Below are 18,008 nucleotides of genomic sequence, written 5' to 3' on the forward strand. Positions count from 1 at the left end.
ATGTTGCAATTTTGAGGTCAGTGCTGTAATGGAATGTGTCAGAATGAATCCATGTGTAAAGGATACTGCTGGTGAATTTGATCATTTGGTTCCATAGACGTAACAATGATTTTCCAAAATGTGTACGAGTAAAAACATTTTTTACACAGTAAAACGACTTTTTACTTTTTTCAAAAGGTGCTCTTTTGTGGTGGTGCAGAAACTTGAACCCAAAAGAGAAGTAGAACACAAGTAGCCGGATAAACCATCTTGGTCACTTGAATTCACATTATCATGTGTCGTCTGCAGAAGATGTATGATAATGTGAATTCATGACCAGGATGGTTTACCTGGCTAGAAAACAACTGACTTGTACTGGGCAGGCATCATGGAAAAGTATGTCTACATTACTTTGCATACTTTACATTTAAAAGTATTTTATTTAACCGTTATCCATGTTTCCATTCTTTTAAATGAACAACTTGAACCCTCACATCCCTATTCTGAGGAGAACCTCGGCCAAAAATAGCAGATCTACAAGCTCTCAACGCCTAGCGCTGCGAGGCTTTGAGAGCTTGTAGATCGACTATTTTTGGCAAATAGGTTTGCTGTAGAGGTGAAAGAAAAATAGAGAAGACCAAGGCAAGTACAGAGTGAAAGGTCAAATTTACCAAGTAAACAATGAACCGTTTAAGTGGCTAAATGTCTGAAAAAGAGAAAAACACATTAACACGACAATCCAACTTAGACTGATGACAGTGCTGTCAAAATAGTCGATGAAAATCTGCAACACAATTTTATGCAGTATGTTGAAGAACGTTGAAGACCCCTGCTCTATAATAACATGTTTAGACACTTCCTATCCTGTGCTAGGGTTGGTTTGGTGGACGTACCGAGCTCTTTCTGGACCTGCTGGGGTATCCCCATGATGGTGGTCCTTCTACTCCTCTTCTTACTCTTATCTATCGTCTTCACTGGATTCAGAGGCTTGAATGTGGAAGCTGGGAAAGAAATGAAACAACAATGCATTTATTATATTCAGAGGAGGGAGAAAGACTGAAGACGTTGACGTTAATGGGAGTAAATTACAAAATATGTGACGTTGCGGGCAACTGGTATTTCTCAGAGAATTCAAAGGGGATGCTGGAAATGTGGAATAGCCGTTTATTGCGTTAACACACACACACACACACACACACACACACACACACGCACGCACGCATACACACACGGCATGCCTTACCCCCAGCTGTGACATGATGCCAGGCAGTGGCAGTGTTGGTTTTGGATGCTAAGTCCGAGACATTCCAGTATGTAAAATAAGCTACAGCTGTGTGTGTGTGTTTGGGCCCACGCATGAGCGTGTGTGCATATTTATTATTCAGTTGCTCTGGCTTTGATTCCCACATCATATAACCACAAAGGACCCACGCTGCTGGGAGTGAGACGTGCATGCCAGATACGTGCCTCTGTCTCATAAAAAAGATCAAAACCGTTGCATGCGATGCGGCCTACGATTAGCACCCTATTACCATAGGGCGAACGGGACGTGAACGCTTCCTTTTTCAGCTGTCTCTGTGCACACAGCTGCACCTCACCTTGGCGGGTGAGCACAGGCCTGGCAGACACCGCTGACATGGTGGAGGTTGCTGTGGTAACGGAATTCCCGTCGGTGGTTCCGGTCGGAGAGTCACCTCTGTCTCTGGAGCCGGCCTGCTCGGGCTGGAGAGTGTCTGCAGACTGCAGGGGACACACGAAAGAACACACACGCACAGGCACACGCACACGCACACACACACAGTACACATCAGTATTTAATTAGTCAGTGTTTTGCGTGTTGTTGGTTTAGTGTAAAACTGAGAGGTCACTCGTCAAGCGTTATTGTACTTACAGCAATGCTTGTGTCATCTGGAAAGTTGACACCATTCTTGTGCTCTGTGTGAGGCAAAAATAAGAGAAACTAAATTAACCACTGTGCCTCTGCTTAAATTGTAAATATTGTCCGTCCGTCCATCTTCTTATCTGCTTATCTATCAAAACCTCCACCGCACCGTCTGTCTGTCTGTCTGTCTGTCACATCACGTCACATCACACTTTTGCCCTACTCATATCTCTGCCACCATTGCCCCTATCCATGCCAAACTTTGCACACACACTCCTTGGCTGCCAAACCACAACCACCACCCCTCATTTCTCACATGGCCGTCTTCTAGCGCCACCATGAGGCCGATTCTTGCAAAACAAATTTTTGGACATTGCTCCTACAGATTTCGCCCTAAGTCACGCAAAGCGGTACACAGTATGTCTAGACTCGTGTCATCAACATGGATCTGTCCCATTTCCCATATTCCCTCCTGATTAGCTACCATTGCCTTCTAAAGTTTGTGTATGCGACCTGGTGGTCGCTTATCTCCCAATTAGGGAGTCTTACTGGTATACTTACCTATCTATCTATCCATCCATCCATCCATCCATCCATCCCTCCCTCCCTCCATCAGCATGTACAGTTGGTGTGTGCGTGCATGCGTGCGTGCGTCACCTTGTAGCTGCTGTATCTTCAGGCCCTCCTGGGCCTCAGTGTGCAGGTCTTCCAGGTACTGTGGTCTGCTGCCCTCGATGAACACATTCTCCTGGTAGTGCTGAGAGGTGGTGTAGTGGACTGCCAGCCTCTTCTGCTCATCATGACCTTTGGGTCCCGCTGCACACAGGAAAAAGAAGACAAATAAATGGGGTTAGGACAATTTAGCAGAAGGTTTGAATGCCATACTCCGTTTTGACGAGGCTACTGTATATCTTTTTTTTTATACTGATTAAGGCTCTGGTCCACTCAGGTCAAACAGAGTCACGGTGCTGATATTGTGCATGTTGGCTCACTGGAAACACTGTACTACACCAGTGCGTTTCAAAGTGTCCTTGAGGGGGTTCCAAATGGCCCTTTATGGGTCTGTAACTCTGAGAGTGTACAAATGGAACCAAATGGACCCGTATGGGTCCATTTGGTTCTATTTGTGAGTTATGGTGGTCCGTGAAATCAAAACGTTTGAGAACCACTGCGCTACACTACTGTACACGGAACAGTGCCTTCATTAGAATCATTGGTAACACCTGTGAAGGAAGTAAGGAAGGGGTCCAATTTTGTTCCAATATGGCTGCTGTGCGTAGAGCCTATTGTGTTATCACTGCTGCTGTATCCACCTAGGAGCCTTCATCCCCACACTCCATGCTGACAGGTGCACACATGTGCTGCAAGTGTGTGCATTGATGCACCATCGATGTGTCACGCACTTCCAATCCCTGCAGCCATGGCAGGCTGATGGACAGACATCCTAACCTGGCTAAAACGGGTGAACCAGGGCTATGGGCTAATCCTCAGACATATTCCTCTTCCTAGGCAGTCGCTGGGGGATTAAGTAATCCAGCGGGAATGCGGGATGAGAACCCTCGCTTCAAAATAGGTTTAGCTCCATGGCAATAGGAAATCAATGAAGCAGAAATAAAGAGTGAAGCAGAAATATTATATAATATCATGCCAGTAAGACGCCTAAGGGTGGAAAGCGACCTTGCCATCTGCCTTGGCAATATGTATTCTGTTAGTGTGGTTCTCTTAACAGATCATCATCTGGGATACAATCCATTTTATGCCCATATATGGAGATCCCTAACAGAATCCCTTTTATGCCCATATATATAGTATTGTCCCATTTTCCTGAATCAGTAGTCTTATTAATTCTCATCTCATTTAGTAGCAACACTGACCTGGATATAAAGAAGGCTTTTCTTTCCAAGGGTTAGCTGAATTTTAAACAAGGAGACAGTTAAGGAGAGAGAGTATGTGGAAAAGTAAAATCTTGCATCTCCATTTTTCACACTCTCAGATTTAAATTAGACACTCAAGGCTGAATTAATTTCTGCACCATTCTTATATATCCTAGACAGGCCCCTTCTGTGTTAGGAGTACAGATCTCCACAGATAAGGTCTACTGTAACGGCTCTCCGTAAGAGGTCACGGCCCGCGGATAAACACTTATGTAGAGTGTCCGTTAAGTCCTCTGTGTCTCCTCCTGTTTCATTGGCCAAGTACTGTAAGGGTCTGTGTCCGTCAAGGTGTCCTCTTTCCCTCCTTTGTCACCGTCAACACTTGGCTCTCAGTCTCACCTGGTTAGGTAATACTGTGCATGTGTGTATGCGTGTGCGTGAAGTAAAAGCCCCCCTTCCCCATATACTGTACACACAGTTGAGAGTGTGTAGCCAGTCATGTTCACAGACACAAAGCCTCCTGCTGTGTGTGGCTGTGGGAAATCTCTGCGTCTTACGTAAACCAACGGGAGACATTGTAGAGACAGGCGAGAGGACAGGTTTTCATGGAAACATGGTCCCAGCACAGTATCATGTATCACTCACACGTAAACGGCAGTTTCGTAACGACCACTTGTAATTGGAACAGGGAGGGACTGGAAGTTAGCACTCAATCCCAAAGACCCCCAACACACGCACCCTTTCTCTAATAGGTTTAACGGTTTTGGAGTTTAGGCTACGGAGACAGGATTACTCTCTGAAACGTTAATGCGGCCCCCTCATCTCATTAGAGAGGACTTCCCAATCTCTGCTTGACATTAAGACAGCACCCGCTGTGAGTGTATGTGTGTGTCAGAGAAAGATGAAGGCAGTCATTGCTAAAAAAAAACACATCTTTGATTGATTCCAACTTTGTCAAATCACTGTGCATATAGAAGTTCAAACAACCCCCTATAAGCAACCACTATTTACATGTATCACAATTAATGACTTATAGAACATTTTCTATCATCCATTAAACACAACTCAAATCAGGAACTGAAATCCACACCTATACAAGAATCAGGCAGCTGCTATATAGAACATACCACTAGCCTACCTCTAATACTTTCAAGTTTCAACAACATCCATGTGAGTCACTCACTCTGACTGTCACTCACCCTTCCTCTTGAAGACTGAGAGCAGAGTGTGGATGCTCTTCCTCAGGTAAGCCACCATTTCCTACTCCAGAACCATGGCAGACACACACTAATTATATGTAGGAAAATACCCTAAAAAGCTAGATGATGTCGATTCGTAATCAGTCTGTCATCAATCTCTCTTGTCCAAGATAAAGGTACTCATGGAGTGAAATAGTCCTTTAGTTTAGTCCAAAGCTTCTGCAAAGTGACTGAGTGCAGACTGGAGGAAAGCTTGTGCACAATAATATCTGCTTCCAGCCAAGCATCCCAGCTGCTTTATCCCCTTGTCTCCTGGTGTCCACCCCCCTCTCTTTTTTCTCTCCTCTATCGGAACTCCCCTTCTATTGTCAGATAAGGACACCCCCCCACAAACACACAAAGTCCTGAACGGCTGTCAAAGTTTGGTCTTTTTTAAGCTGGGCCACCAGCTTCGGTAATCAGCTCATTTTCTTTGACGACCATTGATTACCTCTTCTGGATAGGCTATTCATGTCACATGGTAGAGCTAAGGGCCAATCGCAGGACAGTACCCCACGAGTGCCCTTCTAGACAATGGGGGGAAAGAACTGGGCCAATAGCAGTTACATAGAGTATATATAAAAGGAGCAGTTACCGCTCCTCCAGGCTATGGGGAAAATTAGCTGTTGGAAAAAGTACTCAAATGTTTTACTTAAGTAAAAGTATCGTAAAAGTATCAATACTGCACTGTAGATGTAGATGGGAAGTAACGAAGTACAAATACTTTGTTACTGTAACAGAGTACTTTTTTCAGTACTTTGTACTTTACTGAGTAGTTATTTGTCTGAGTACTTTTTACTTTTATCCGTTACATTTGAACACAAGTATCAGTACTTTTACTCTGCTACATTTTCAAAACAGGCTCATTACTTTGGTTTTAATGGTATATAGCCTATTAATGTTGCGCATATCTGAATTATCTGATGCGCATCTGATAGGCACACACAGTCGCACGCACGCATGCACACACACACAGGCACACACGCACAGCAGCAGCAGCAAGCAAGTTCCCAAAAGTTCTTTTTTCGCCAACAGACAACTCTCTCTGCTTTCCTCTTACCTGCAGCCTGCAGGACATCCTCGACATGTTCCCAAATAAATAAGTCCTTATTTAAACAGTAGGCCTACACAGCTTCCAATTCCAAACACAGCCTTTGTGATCATTAATCCACCCGTACCGCTGGATTAAGAATTGACGTCTTTTCTTTTTTTGTCTTTCCAGGTGTAGCCTATTACAACTCGTTAAGCCTCGTCCGAACGTTTTAAAGTGCACTGATCAATAGAGAGAAGTGTAACATTGTAAGTCTCTGTAGAGAGGTTAAAACGAATCAAAACAACTTGAAGCAGTAACATGGGGTATTTTTTTGCTTTGCATATACTTGAAGGCATCAGACTAATGACATAAGGTACATTTCTCACCTTAAACAATGAAATGCAGACATGCACGTACTGCTATGTGTTTGAATAGGGAAACCTTATTTATTTATTTTAGCTTTTATTAAAAAATATTAAAATAAGATTTTGTTTGATAATATAAGTTTTGCCATAATCATGCAGCTTTATTACAATGACACAGCTATAACAGCAATGTTTAAAAATGTTATAGATTACAGTAGTAGACCTATAATCTATAGCCTAATTCTTTTTTAATTCATATTATTTTTGTATCCATATCATGATATTAGACTGGATAATTATCGTCTGTGATTTGGGATATTGTACTACATATAGTCCAAGTCCAAGTCTTATTTGTCCTTTCTCACAATGACATCACTTACAGCAATTCACAGCCGTCTACTGCAGATTTCATCCCACAATATAGTCAGTCAGTTATATGTTCACTTTGTCACGCTCATTCAAAGCATTATGGTAACATTGTTAAACGTCCCCGCCTTTTTAACCCAAATGTGACCAGCTTATGTATTGACAATGTGTCAATTCTTGTTTCTGGGGGCTTCAAAGCACACACGCGCGCGCACGCACGCACGCACGCACGCACAATGTTTTTCTTGGCAATCCAGTCAGTATACTTTGGAGATAAATCTTTTTTATCTTTCAAGATGTGTTGCTTAGGACCACAGCAGAGGGATGGATGGGTTGACTGACATACTAGTGTAGAGTGTCATTCTTAAAATCCTGAAAACAAAGCGGGGAATCGCAACTCACTTTGGAATGCTAGTCCATGCTTTTATTTGCGACAAACAGCAGATAAGACGTTTCAAACCTTTCTGTCTTTTTCACACCCGTCCCCCCTAACTGATTTAAAATGTCAGCATGTCCTCCTCTGCATCGTTTCCCACATCCCCATCCCTCTACTCTGACAGACGTCAGCAGGGGCGTCACAAGGGGTAGGAAAGTGGGACTGAGTTACTAGGGCCCAAGGTGGTGGAGGGGCCTTAATTATTTTATACTTTAGCTATTGAAAAATAGCAGATATACAAGCTTGCCGCGCTGCGAGCTTGTAGATCTGCTATTTTTGAAAAGTCGTGAGAATGTGTGCAAAACTTTGAATATAATGTATTTTTTAAGCGAACATTTGTAACTCAAATGTTATGCTTGCTTATGGGGGGTCCCTGGAACTAAATATTTTGAGATGGGGGTCCGTGGCCAAATACATACTATTTTGGGGGTCCTTCACACTGAACCACTGCCATCGAAACATAGATTTTTCAAAAAACCTTAGAAGGATTTGAAATATTCAAAGATTTTCATGACTTTTCAAAAATAGCAGATCTACAAGCTCGCAGCGCGGCACTCGGTGCCGCGCTGTGTGCTTTTATATCTGCTATTTTTCAATAGTTAAAGCACAGGGGCCCCACAGTGAATCCTTGTACCCGGGGCCCAGAATTTGGTGCGACACCCCTGGACGTCAGCATCACTCTGACTCACTCACTGTCCCAGGGGTAACAGTGACCCATCCATGGATGTTGGTGTTCTAAAATTAACAAGAATTGACACAGTCAATATATAAGCTGGTCAGATGAAAAAAAAAATGTTTTTTGAAAAAAAAAAAAAATGTTTTTTGAAAAAAAAAAAGTTTGGGAAAAAAATGTTTTTTGGAAAAAAAAAGTTTTGAAAAAACTCGGGCGTGCTCAAACAGTAATAACTGCGTATTACCTTACTGTACTTTACTGTACTGTATACTGTACCTCACTGTACTGTACTGTACATATTCTGTGTTCTATATCTATGAAGTCTGTGTTCTAGATCTATGAATTTTGTCACTCCCCCCCCCCCCCGTGTATGTGTGTGTGTGTGTGTGTGTGTGTGTGTGTGTGTGTGTGTGTGTGTGTGTGACTTTTACTTATAACTGAGTACATCTACAGTGCAGTATTGATACTTTTAAGATACTTTAAAAAAAACAAGTGTAAAACATTTGAGTACTTTTTCCAACAGCTACTTTCCCCCATAGCCTGGAGGACTCCTGCTAAGTTTACAGTTGCCATATAGCCTATTACTCTATAAATCTATCTGTGATGTCTGATTTTACTAAAACTAGCATGCTTATTAGGCAGTAGTGGGAAAAGTACTCGCATTCTTTACTTAAGTATCATACAAGTGGAAGACTTGTATTCAAAATTTACTTGAGTACAAGTATAAAAAGTATTTGTATTGAAATGTACCAAAAGCAGAAAGTACGCATTATGCAGAACTTAATGTAACCAAGGTGTTCAAATAAGTGTATTGATTGTAGGCATTTTCCAAAATCTTGTGGTATTTCACTGCTACATATCGTTCTAAATATATGCTTTCTTGTCATTTAGTACAATGAATGTGTTACCGTGTCTCTAGAAATGTGCTCATTATTTGTGAAGATACTAACTGTAATTCTCAAAGACTCGCATTGGTTCATTCAGCACATCGTTTTTGCTCTGTTTCATTTGATATTAAAATGCAACTCGAATTAATCTACTGTGTGGACACTGATCAGATGACAGGAAGAAGCAGCTCATCAATGAATGTACTTTGTGTTGCTTTTGTAAATTGTGTAGGGTACGATATTTTCATGACTTCACACCAAAGCCCATATCATGGTCATAGAGTTAAATCATTGACAACTTGCATACTCGTTCAGTTCATATGTTAATGCAGATGGTATGCAGATGGTGTGACACATCACCTACTACAGCCTACAACGATGCCCAGGGCAACACTGCATATTGTCTATAAATGGCTCACAGTTTAAATAACGTACGGTTTATTTGGACAATCATCTGTAACAGATGAAGTATAATTAAATACGACGTGATTAACGTTTGTTTGACATCCTCATCACAATTACATTGGATGCATCGCGTTGATTAAAGTGAATGGCTGCTATAGTTTTGCTAGTTTTCATCACCTAATCACCTTCCTTTCATAACCTAATCTCTACGTTTAGAATTGAAAGAAGAAAAATAATGTTAATGTTAGTATGAAGCTAATTATAAAGCTTAAATGGATGATGATGTCAACAATGACTTGTGAAAATCAAAGAATGATAGCCGATCTACAAGCAATCATACAAACATTTTGTACTTTGATGCCAATACTTTTGTACTTTTACTCAAGTATAGACCTCTCTTTTCTTCTGTTTCATTTATCACAAGCAGGCTGGCCACAGGCACCGCCTCAGTGTGAAGGAATGGTGCTCCCTGCTGGACAAAATATGTCATTACAGCAGTACAGATCTGGAGGGCCTGGCCAATGGATCATGAGCTCGGTGACCATGTGACATGGACAGCCAATCGGCAAATAGGTCCCCTAGGTCCCCTGAATGTCTCAGGACAATGTAATCTGTTTAAAGAGCTGGTCCTGCTGACCAGCTAAAAACAAAGACAGAATCGTATTATACTTTCACTGATGCTCTCTCCGTTGCTCCCTCTTTCTTGACCATCGCTGTTAGTCCTGTCATCTCTTTTTCTCCCTTGGTTTAAAAACACAGTGGTCTTCTTGGAGTTATAACTTATAATATAAATAGCAAAGTAGTCCGAGTTCACTCAGCTTACTGTGATCTCTCTGGTGATATATTTGAGTGCTATCGTGTGCCTAGTTATGTTTCCTGGCAAACCACATGCACAAACATAGTTTTCATACAAAACAAACAAACAGTGCAATGTTTGAGGATAATTGAATCATAACCATGATTTTCCCCCTGAAAAGGCTGTTTATTTTGATTTTGTATACACCACAACAGGGGACGGGGGCACAGCTGCCTCATATAACTGGGACCAGCTGGAGCGATGCGGTTTTAAAACAATTACCTTCATCCAAACCCCCACCATCCCCACTCATGCTGCCTCACCCCGGGGCTCTGGCAGTGCCTAAAGAGCCTAGCTGGGCGAGCAATGTGCAGGTGGGAGGTTAAGCTGGGGTATTGCAGGGTAAAGGTAGGGAAGAAAAGCTGCTACTCCCACCCCACTGTCTTTGGTCAGACTGCCCAGCGTAGGGCACTGGCAAGGGGTCAGTCTCCAGGTGAGTGGGGTGGATCAGGCTTGGGGAGAGCAGCTTTAGACCTGGGAGCCATGCCAGTCAGTTAGCACTGCCATTGTTTTAACCTGTCTCCCTCTCTTTACCTTGGGCTACTTCATTCTGGGACCCGTTTTCTCTGTCAACATAATCTGTTTCCCACATTTTTAGTACATTGGCATTCAAGAACTCTCAAGCCCTTATTTATTTTATACTACATGTAACAGGTGTCATCTGAGGAGGAAATATTTAACTCATTAACTCTCAAACAATATGAGAAGCAATATACATGTTTGGGATGTAGGCCTATGTTATTATATTAAGTGGATAATAAACCAGCTCTGTTTTTCAATGAAGTGACCAAATGCTCACTTTCTCCTGAGCAAATCCCTTTACACACACTAAGGCCATATGAAGTGCCCCAGCAGCACAGACCTTTCTCTGCTACCAAAGGGATCTCTGGCCCAGCTTCTATAGCCCCCCTGCTGTTAAGCAAGACCCCTCATATCAATATTCATTAGCAGGACTAAAGAGGTACCATCTGGCCATGAGGGAGACGGCAGAGGGCTGATAGAGCCCCTTACATGCCTTCGAATCAACACACTCAATACTTCTGCTCAGGCAAAATAACTCAACACATACCATTGAGATGCAGAATATGCTAATTTAATGCTAAAGTGAATTTCTATAATGTCACCTGTTCACATTTCACCAGTAGCAATGTAGAAAGCCACTCACATTCTGTGGCCTGTGTAATTGTTCCACACCGAAATCCCAAACTTAAGTGTTGCAACTTCCTAAACCAATTTAGAGTCGTTTTGGACTCTTTGGAGTCGTTTTAGAGAGATGCCATAAATCCTATGTGGCCCACAGGGGCAGGTCAAACCTGCCTAATAAATAATAGAACGCTTTCAGAATTCAGGGAGGCAATAAAAAATGCTTGTTAACGTGTCAAAGGTCAAAACAACTTCCACCTAATTGTCACTGATTTGACATGGGGCTACAACAGTTAATCAAAGTAATCAATTTATAATAGATTATAAAAATAATCAATAATTTAATCAAATCTATTAATAATCAATCTCTGTTTTGGACTTGTCTATTATATTGGCAAAAAGTAAAAATGCTAGTGGTTAATCACTTTGCTGATATCATAAAAAAAAGTTAAATACTTTTATGTGTTAAAATTTGCTTCTTCATTATTTGATTACAGTATTTTATAGACTATAAGGCGCACCTGACTATAAGGTGCACTGTCAATGAATGGTCTATTTTCAAACTGTTTTCATATATAAGGCGCACCTGACTATAAGGCGCACATAATAGACGCTACCGTTGCGTTATGCATCCAACAGATGGAGCTGTGCTAAAGGGAATGTCAATGTCAATGAATTATCCATATATAAGGCGCACTGGACTATAAGGCGCACTGTAGGTTTTTGAGAAAATGAACGGCTTTTAAGTGCGCCTTATAGTCCGGAAAATACGGTAATCAAAAAAGTAATCGATAGAAAAATTCCTAAGAAAATAATTGGTAGTTACAGGCAAACCTACATTACAAGTTCACTGATGTGACATGACATTATCTCTTACTAACACACTACTACTGCTTTTCTTACGTTTGTTTTTGAACCAAAACGTAAGGTCACACAATCACAAAACTCCACGTGGCTCTCATCTCCTCCATGTTTTGAAGCACGGAACAAAGAAACATGAAATGTATCTCTGTCAACTCAACAGGAAAGAACACTCTAATTCTGTGTAGTCAATGTGATCTCACAATGTGAACCACCCATGTACCTTCTTACTCCACTAGAGAGTGCTGCAATATCATCTCTTACTCGGGTTAGATTGTAAATGCATACTGTATATGAGACTGCAGAACCAGGGAGTTATTTGATTGTGCTGTTGATCCATGATCCATTGGCTAATGGTAGAATTGCAGGACACAGCTGGAGTTTCAGTATGACTCCCATTGGACTGACCAGAGCCCACACCCTGACATTAACACACACACACACACACACACACACACACACACACACACACACACACACACACACACACACACACACACACACACACACACACACACACACACACTTACTTAGTGGAACATTTGAAAATGCAAGCGCATGGCGCAGATTAGCTCATCTCATGTCCTGAAGTCACCCTCTAATTTCACTGCACAGAGAAGGGAGGCGAGAGAGAGACAGGGGAGAGAGAGAGACAGAGGCTAAAAAGTGAGAGTTGTTCTCCTGCCCTTCCCATAACCTCAACATCAGTATCAGGTAAGAATGGAGAGCACTGGGCCATGGCAAGTTACAGAGTTTCCACGTAACGCCTGGTTGGCCATGAGGACTGCTCCAGTGTGTGTGTGCTTGCATGCGTTTGTTTCAATACACATGAATGCTGTGAGTTCAAAACAAAGGGACTTGCATGCATTATGATACAGATCGATATCAAGGAAGGACAAGGAGCGAGAGAAAAATAGGAAAAAGAGGTAGAGGGAGATAGACACAGTGACGAGAGCAGGGTCAGAACTGGAGGAAGGTGGAATTTATTGATGATTTATTATTTTAGGAAGCCGATGTCAAGACACCTTTACCTAAGCTCCAATGCAGAGAGAGAGAGAGAGAGAGAGAGAGAGAGAGAGAGAGACAGACAGACAGAGAGAGAGACAGACAGAGAGAGAGACAGAGAGAGACAGAGCACCAGGCGACTTCTGCAGAGGGACTGATCAATAAGTGCCCTCACGTCCCCGGATTGTCTTACACACACTGACCTCACCCAGTCTGGGATGCAGAAAGAGAGAGAGACAGAGAGAGAAAGAGAAACAAAGACAAAGTAAAACAGAAAGAGAGATAGGAAGTCTGAAACTCCAAGATTTTGTAAACAATAAAAAAAAAAGAAAAAATCACATGTAAACTCAAGCTCAAGCATAGGATAACACATCACAATGTAACCAGTGTTGCACCTAATACATAACATCTGAGTCATGGCTGACTAGCTTCATTAGATCGATTTCTTTAAAAGACAATAAGTCCTGTTTCATGCCAAGCCCTGAGGGAGAAACAGCAGACACTTCCCTGAATCTGTGCCATCTGACGTACAGGTGCACACGTTTGTCAGAGCACTGGGTGGGACATGGATCGGAGCAGGTGAGTGTTGTGCGTTCCCGTAAAGCCAAGGATACCATCTCTAAAGTGGTGACATTCATCGCGTTGCCAAGTGGAAGCAGTGTTTGACCTTGGTCTTTTGTCACTGCTCCATAACCACAGCATGGCTGTGTGAAAATAAAACAAAAGAGGCTTGTTTTCCACACAGACTTATGACTTACTAGTCATCCATTAGCTTTAGGTCTTTGTTATTGCCGTTTCCAGATAATTAGATAAGCTCATATTGGTTTGTATCAATTAAAGCTCTCTCTCTCTCTCTCTTTGTTTCTGGCCTCTCTGTCCTCCTCAAGTCACTCCTAATCGCCCCGATCTCTCTCTCTCTCATTGATATGCAGCCCGAAGAAATCAGAAATGCAGGTGGTTCATGGGAGTTGAAGGTTGCTGTACGTTGGTGATTAATGTCCTTGCGGTGGACCTGTATTCTCTCCGTCCTCCTTATTCACCCAGTCTTACACTGTCCTCACCTCTGCGTCGTGCCCTGTTTTACATTATTTGTGTGGTTTTGTATTGAGCATTGAGCTCAACGATGACTGCTGCACTCATATTTCACTCAGCTTCATATTTCAACGTGAGCAGGGTCCAGGGTAATACCATATGGTACACTATCATTAAATATTCTACTGGACCGGTCCATGAAGGATGGGGTGGAGCAGGAAGTCGCCAGGGAACTGGAAGGTCAGCATCACATCTAATATAAAGGCCTTTACAGGCCTTTCAACAGGGAGTACAGGACCCCTAGGGGGTCCCCAGAGTTACTACAGGGGGTCCTCCAAATCTTTGAGTGATAGAAAGTTTTTTTCTCCTTTTTTATATTAACCACTTGAACCATCTCTCACTCAACTAAGGGATCCTTGGCCTGAAAACGTTGAAGACCCCTGCATTACATGATAGAACGGTTAATAATACGTTGCTAACTGTGTTGAGCATACAATCATGGCCAGCCAACCGTGATGGTGGGATGGCTTAATGAAGTACTGGTTTCACAAACTTGTTGCGGTTGTTTTGCATTCATGACATCATTGTCACAGCCCCACAACTACTACACATAAACAGTTTTCAATTGTTACAATAATGTCTGATCAGCGACATGGATGTAGAAAATGCTCACTCGCCTGTATCGATAGCCACATCCAGGAGCAACTCAACAGAATGAAGTCAAATGACGAAGCCCCTTCCCTTGTAGGGATAAGACTTTATTGTATAGTTAATAATCTATGTATGTAAAAATATAAGTCACTGCTGTTAAATAATGGGTTCAATGGTATGTGCAAATGCACTTGACCAGCAATGAATCTTTCCGTTCCCTCCCCCAACGTGCAGATACTCTCTCTGGTTAATACTATACCACTCACTGTTAAACAGGTGAGCTCGTAACTCACAATCACCAGCACCCATAGAATACAAATGAAGGGAAAGCAATGAGCTAAATAATGGGTCCTGTGTACAGTGTGTGTGTGTGTGTGTGTGTGTGTGTGTGTGTGTGTGTGTGTGTGTGTGTGTGTGTGTGTGTGTGTGTGTGTGTGTGTGTGTGTGCGCGCGCGCGTCTACTATTGGTCACATTTTAACTATGTTGCAGTGTTCTGGCAGTTTTATTACCCACATCTAGAGAGAGAGAGAGGGGGAGAGAGATATAAAGACAGAGAAAGAGAGAGTGAATAAGGAATGTTGAACAAGAAAAAGAGATCTAGGGTTAGATAGAAAATGAACACAAGCAGCAGAAGGTGAAAACGGTTGAAGTGGTGAATTTAGGAAATCACTCACTCAACAGGGCTAAACGTTAGTTTTCCTGCACGACTCTAGTACAACTGTAGGCATAGGCGGACTTTGCCATTTGCCCTAGGGGGGGCAGGCTTGAGCAGCAACATGCCTTGTCAACCCCTCAACACTAACTTATCACACTGTCCAACTACTGTTATTCATTGTGTCCACCAGACCACTAGTGTACCAAATAAAACGTACAATTATGTGTGGTTAGAGCAGTGTCATTTTACCAAGTGTGTTCATTAAGTAAATAGCTACTTTCATTATTGGTAACACAGTTGCAGCTTACAAGAAATGCCAATAAGAATAAACCATTTGATAATTTCAGCTATAATTTCTAAATGGCTACAAAACATTTTGTTTGATGGAGGACAATAATTATTGTCTCCACCAGCCAAAGGCTGAGGGAGAGTATGTTTTCCCCTCCGTCCGTCCGTCCGTCCGTCCGTCCGTGCGTCCGTGCGTGCGTGCGTGCGTCCGTGCGTCCTCGCAGTTTGTGAGCAGCTAATCTCAGTCACCGTTGGCCCGATCGCTGCCAAACTGAGCACACACACTCCCTGGATGCCAATCTAGAACCTCTGCCCCACATTTTTCAAATCAGCCTCATGGTGGCGCTATAACAGGCCGATTTGTGTGGCCTGGTTGTTACCAGCTAATCTCCGGCGCCGTTGGCCCGATCGCTGCCAAACTGAGCACACACACTCCCTGGATGCTAATTCAGAACCTCTGCCCCACATTTTTTAAATCAGCCTCATGGTGGCGCGATAACAGGCCGATTTGTGTGGCCTGGTGGAGACCTGTGCTCGGAAGAGCACTGCTTCTAGTTGTAATTTAATTTATTTTAAGTAATGAACAATAAGGGAATATCAGTGAATAATAACTTAAAAAATAGATATTTTTACATTTTAAACCCCTTTTTAATTATTTTTCAAGCCTAACACATAATCTTTGTGTACAGTTCGGATATTGCAGGTATGTTCAGGACAGTATATTCATAGTCTAACAACCCCCATTCTTAGCAATGCTATCTTCAGAGAGAGAGAGGCTCTGATCACTTAACATTCCAATCAATCAACTTATTGTTGCCAGCTGGACTCTGTGTGATGGGGAGAAACCAGTGACTATTAGTTGGTTAATTCTTTAAAAAATCATAACTCTTGACAGGAATGGGCTAGAGACTAACTTTTTTTTCCTAAATGCTCAGAAATGCCTGGGGGGTGCAGTGCACCCCCTGCACCCCCATAAAGTCCGCCTATGACTGTAGGCTTCTATCAGGCGTGATGTGACAATGTAATTCGGTTGCGAAATTTTTATTTTTTGCCATGAACAGTAATACATACCGGTACATATTTAACCGACTGTCTGTCTTTCACGGAGCCATTATTTAAGGGGCTTATGCTTCCCCGACAGAGAGATCAGCGTGTTAATTTAACATGAGAGTGTAAAAATTGACCCTTAACTACATTTCTTTTCTCATAGTTAGATTAACACTCCAGATTTTGCAGGGCCTCTTTCTCTCAGCCAGGAAAGTTGGCAAACCTGATCTAAAGTGATAACACTAAATGGATATTAGTACTTTTTCCTAGTCTTTCTGACCACTCAAATGCGCGCTACGAAGTACACCCATTCATTCACACACACTGCAACAGCGTGACACCACTATAGCCGGGGATCCAGTCCCTCAAAATGGGAGAGGACCTGTGATGTTCTGCCGCACTTTTTATTTCTGTTTTATCTATTAGTTTGGTCATTAAGGTCCACAGAATCAGAGGCCTGCTCTGCCGGAAACATCGCGAAAAGAAAGTTATGGTCATCTGTATATTCACTGTCCCATTGACTCCACTACACAGGAAAGGAAATATATTATAAATAAATAAACATTCCTTGGGCTAGAAAATGAACCAACAAAAGTGTGAAAAGTGATGACTCATCACTTTTCACCCTTTGTTGGTTTGTTTTCTAGCCCAAGGAATGTTTTTTGTGCAAAACAAATGCTTGCAATGGATTCAGAATCATGAAAACTCTACAGTTTGACCCCTCACATACTACTTAAAGCAGGTTTTTTCTTTTTTATAATATATTTCCTTTCCTGTGTAGTGGAGTCAATGGGACAGTGAATATACAAATGGTCATAACTTTTTTTCGCGATGTTTCCAGCAGAGCAGGCCTCTCATTCTGTGTACCTTAATGACCAAACTAATAGATGATAAAGAAATAAAAAGTGCGGCAGAACATCACAGGTTCAACCCTATTCCTTGAGCTTTTGGGCATGTGGATCCCCGACTACTATACGTGTTCTATACACATTCACACACTGATGGTGGAGGCAACCAGGCAAGACACCAACCTTCTCATCGGGAGCAGTTAGGGTTTCAGCGTCGTCATGGACACTTTGACAGCCAAGAGAAGCCAGGGATTGAACCGGGAACCTTGCGATTTCAAGACAGCTGCTCTACCTCAAAATGCGCTCTACATGAGGCCGATTCTACAAATGTCTTATAAAGCAGAAGATTGTTAAATGTAAAAAAAAAATATATATATAGCAGATGTACTGTACAAGCTCGCAGCATGGCACGGCATAGTCAATGCTAAAATCACACTAATGCTTTCCCAGTTTTAATGGGATAAGTAAAAAAAAAAATGACTT

At 42.2% G+C, this 18,008-nt stretch overlaps 1 protein-coding gene across 1 annotated transcript in view; it reads right to left on the reverse strand.

Moving 5' to 3' along the window:
* nhsl3 (NHS like 3) overlaps window positions 1-18,008 on the reverse strand; it is a 54,034-nt gene that overhangs the window by 6,030 nt on the left and 29,996 nt on the right. Inside the window, exons 3-6 of the mRNA XM_080734905.1 lie at window positions 2,519-2,677; window positions 1,871-1,914; window positions 1,578-1,719; window positions 873-980 (exon numbers count right to left, since the gene is read on the reverse strand). Coding sequence (XP_080591031.1) covers window positions 873-980; window positions 1,578-1,719; window positions 1,871-1,914; window positions 2,519-2,677 — 453 coding nt within the window. The remainder of the gene's footprint in view (window positions 1-872; window positions 981-1,577; window positions 1,720-1,870; window positions 1,915-2,518; window positions 2,678-18,008) is intronic.

Source organism: Nannobrachium achirus (genome assembly GCF_963921795.1).
Source record: "Nannobrachium achirus genome assembly, chromosome: 10".
Taxonomy (NCBI): domain Eukaryota; kingdom Metazoa; phylum Chordata; class Actinopteri; order Myctophiformes; family Myctophidae; genus Nannobrachium; species Nannobrachium achirus.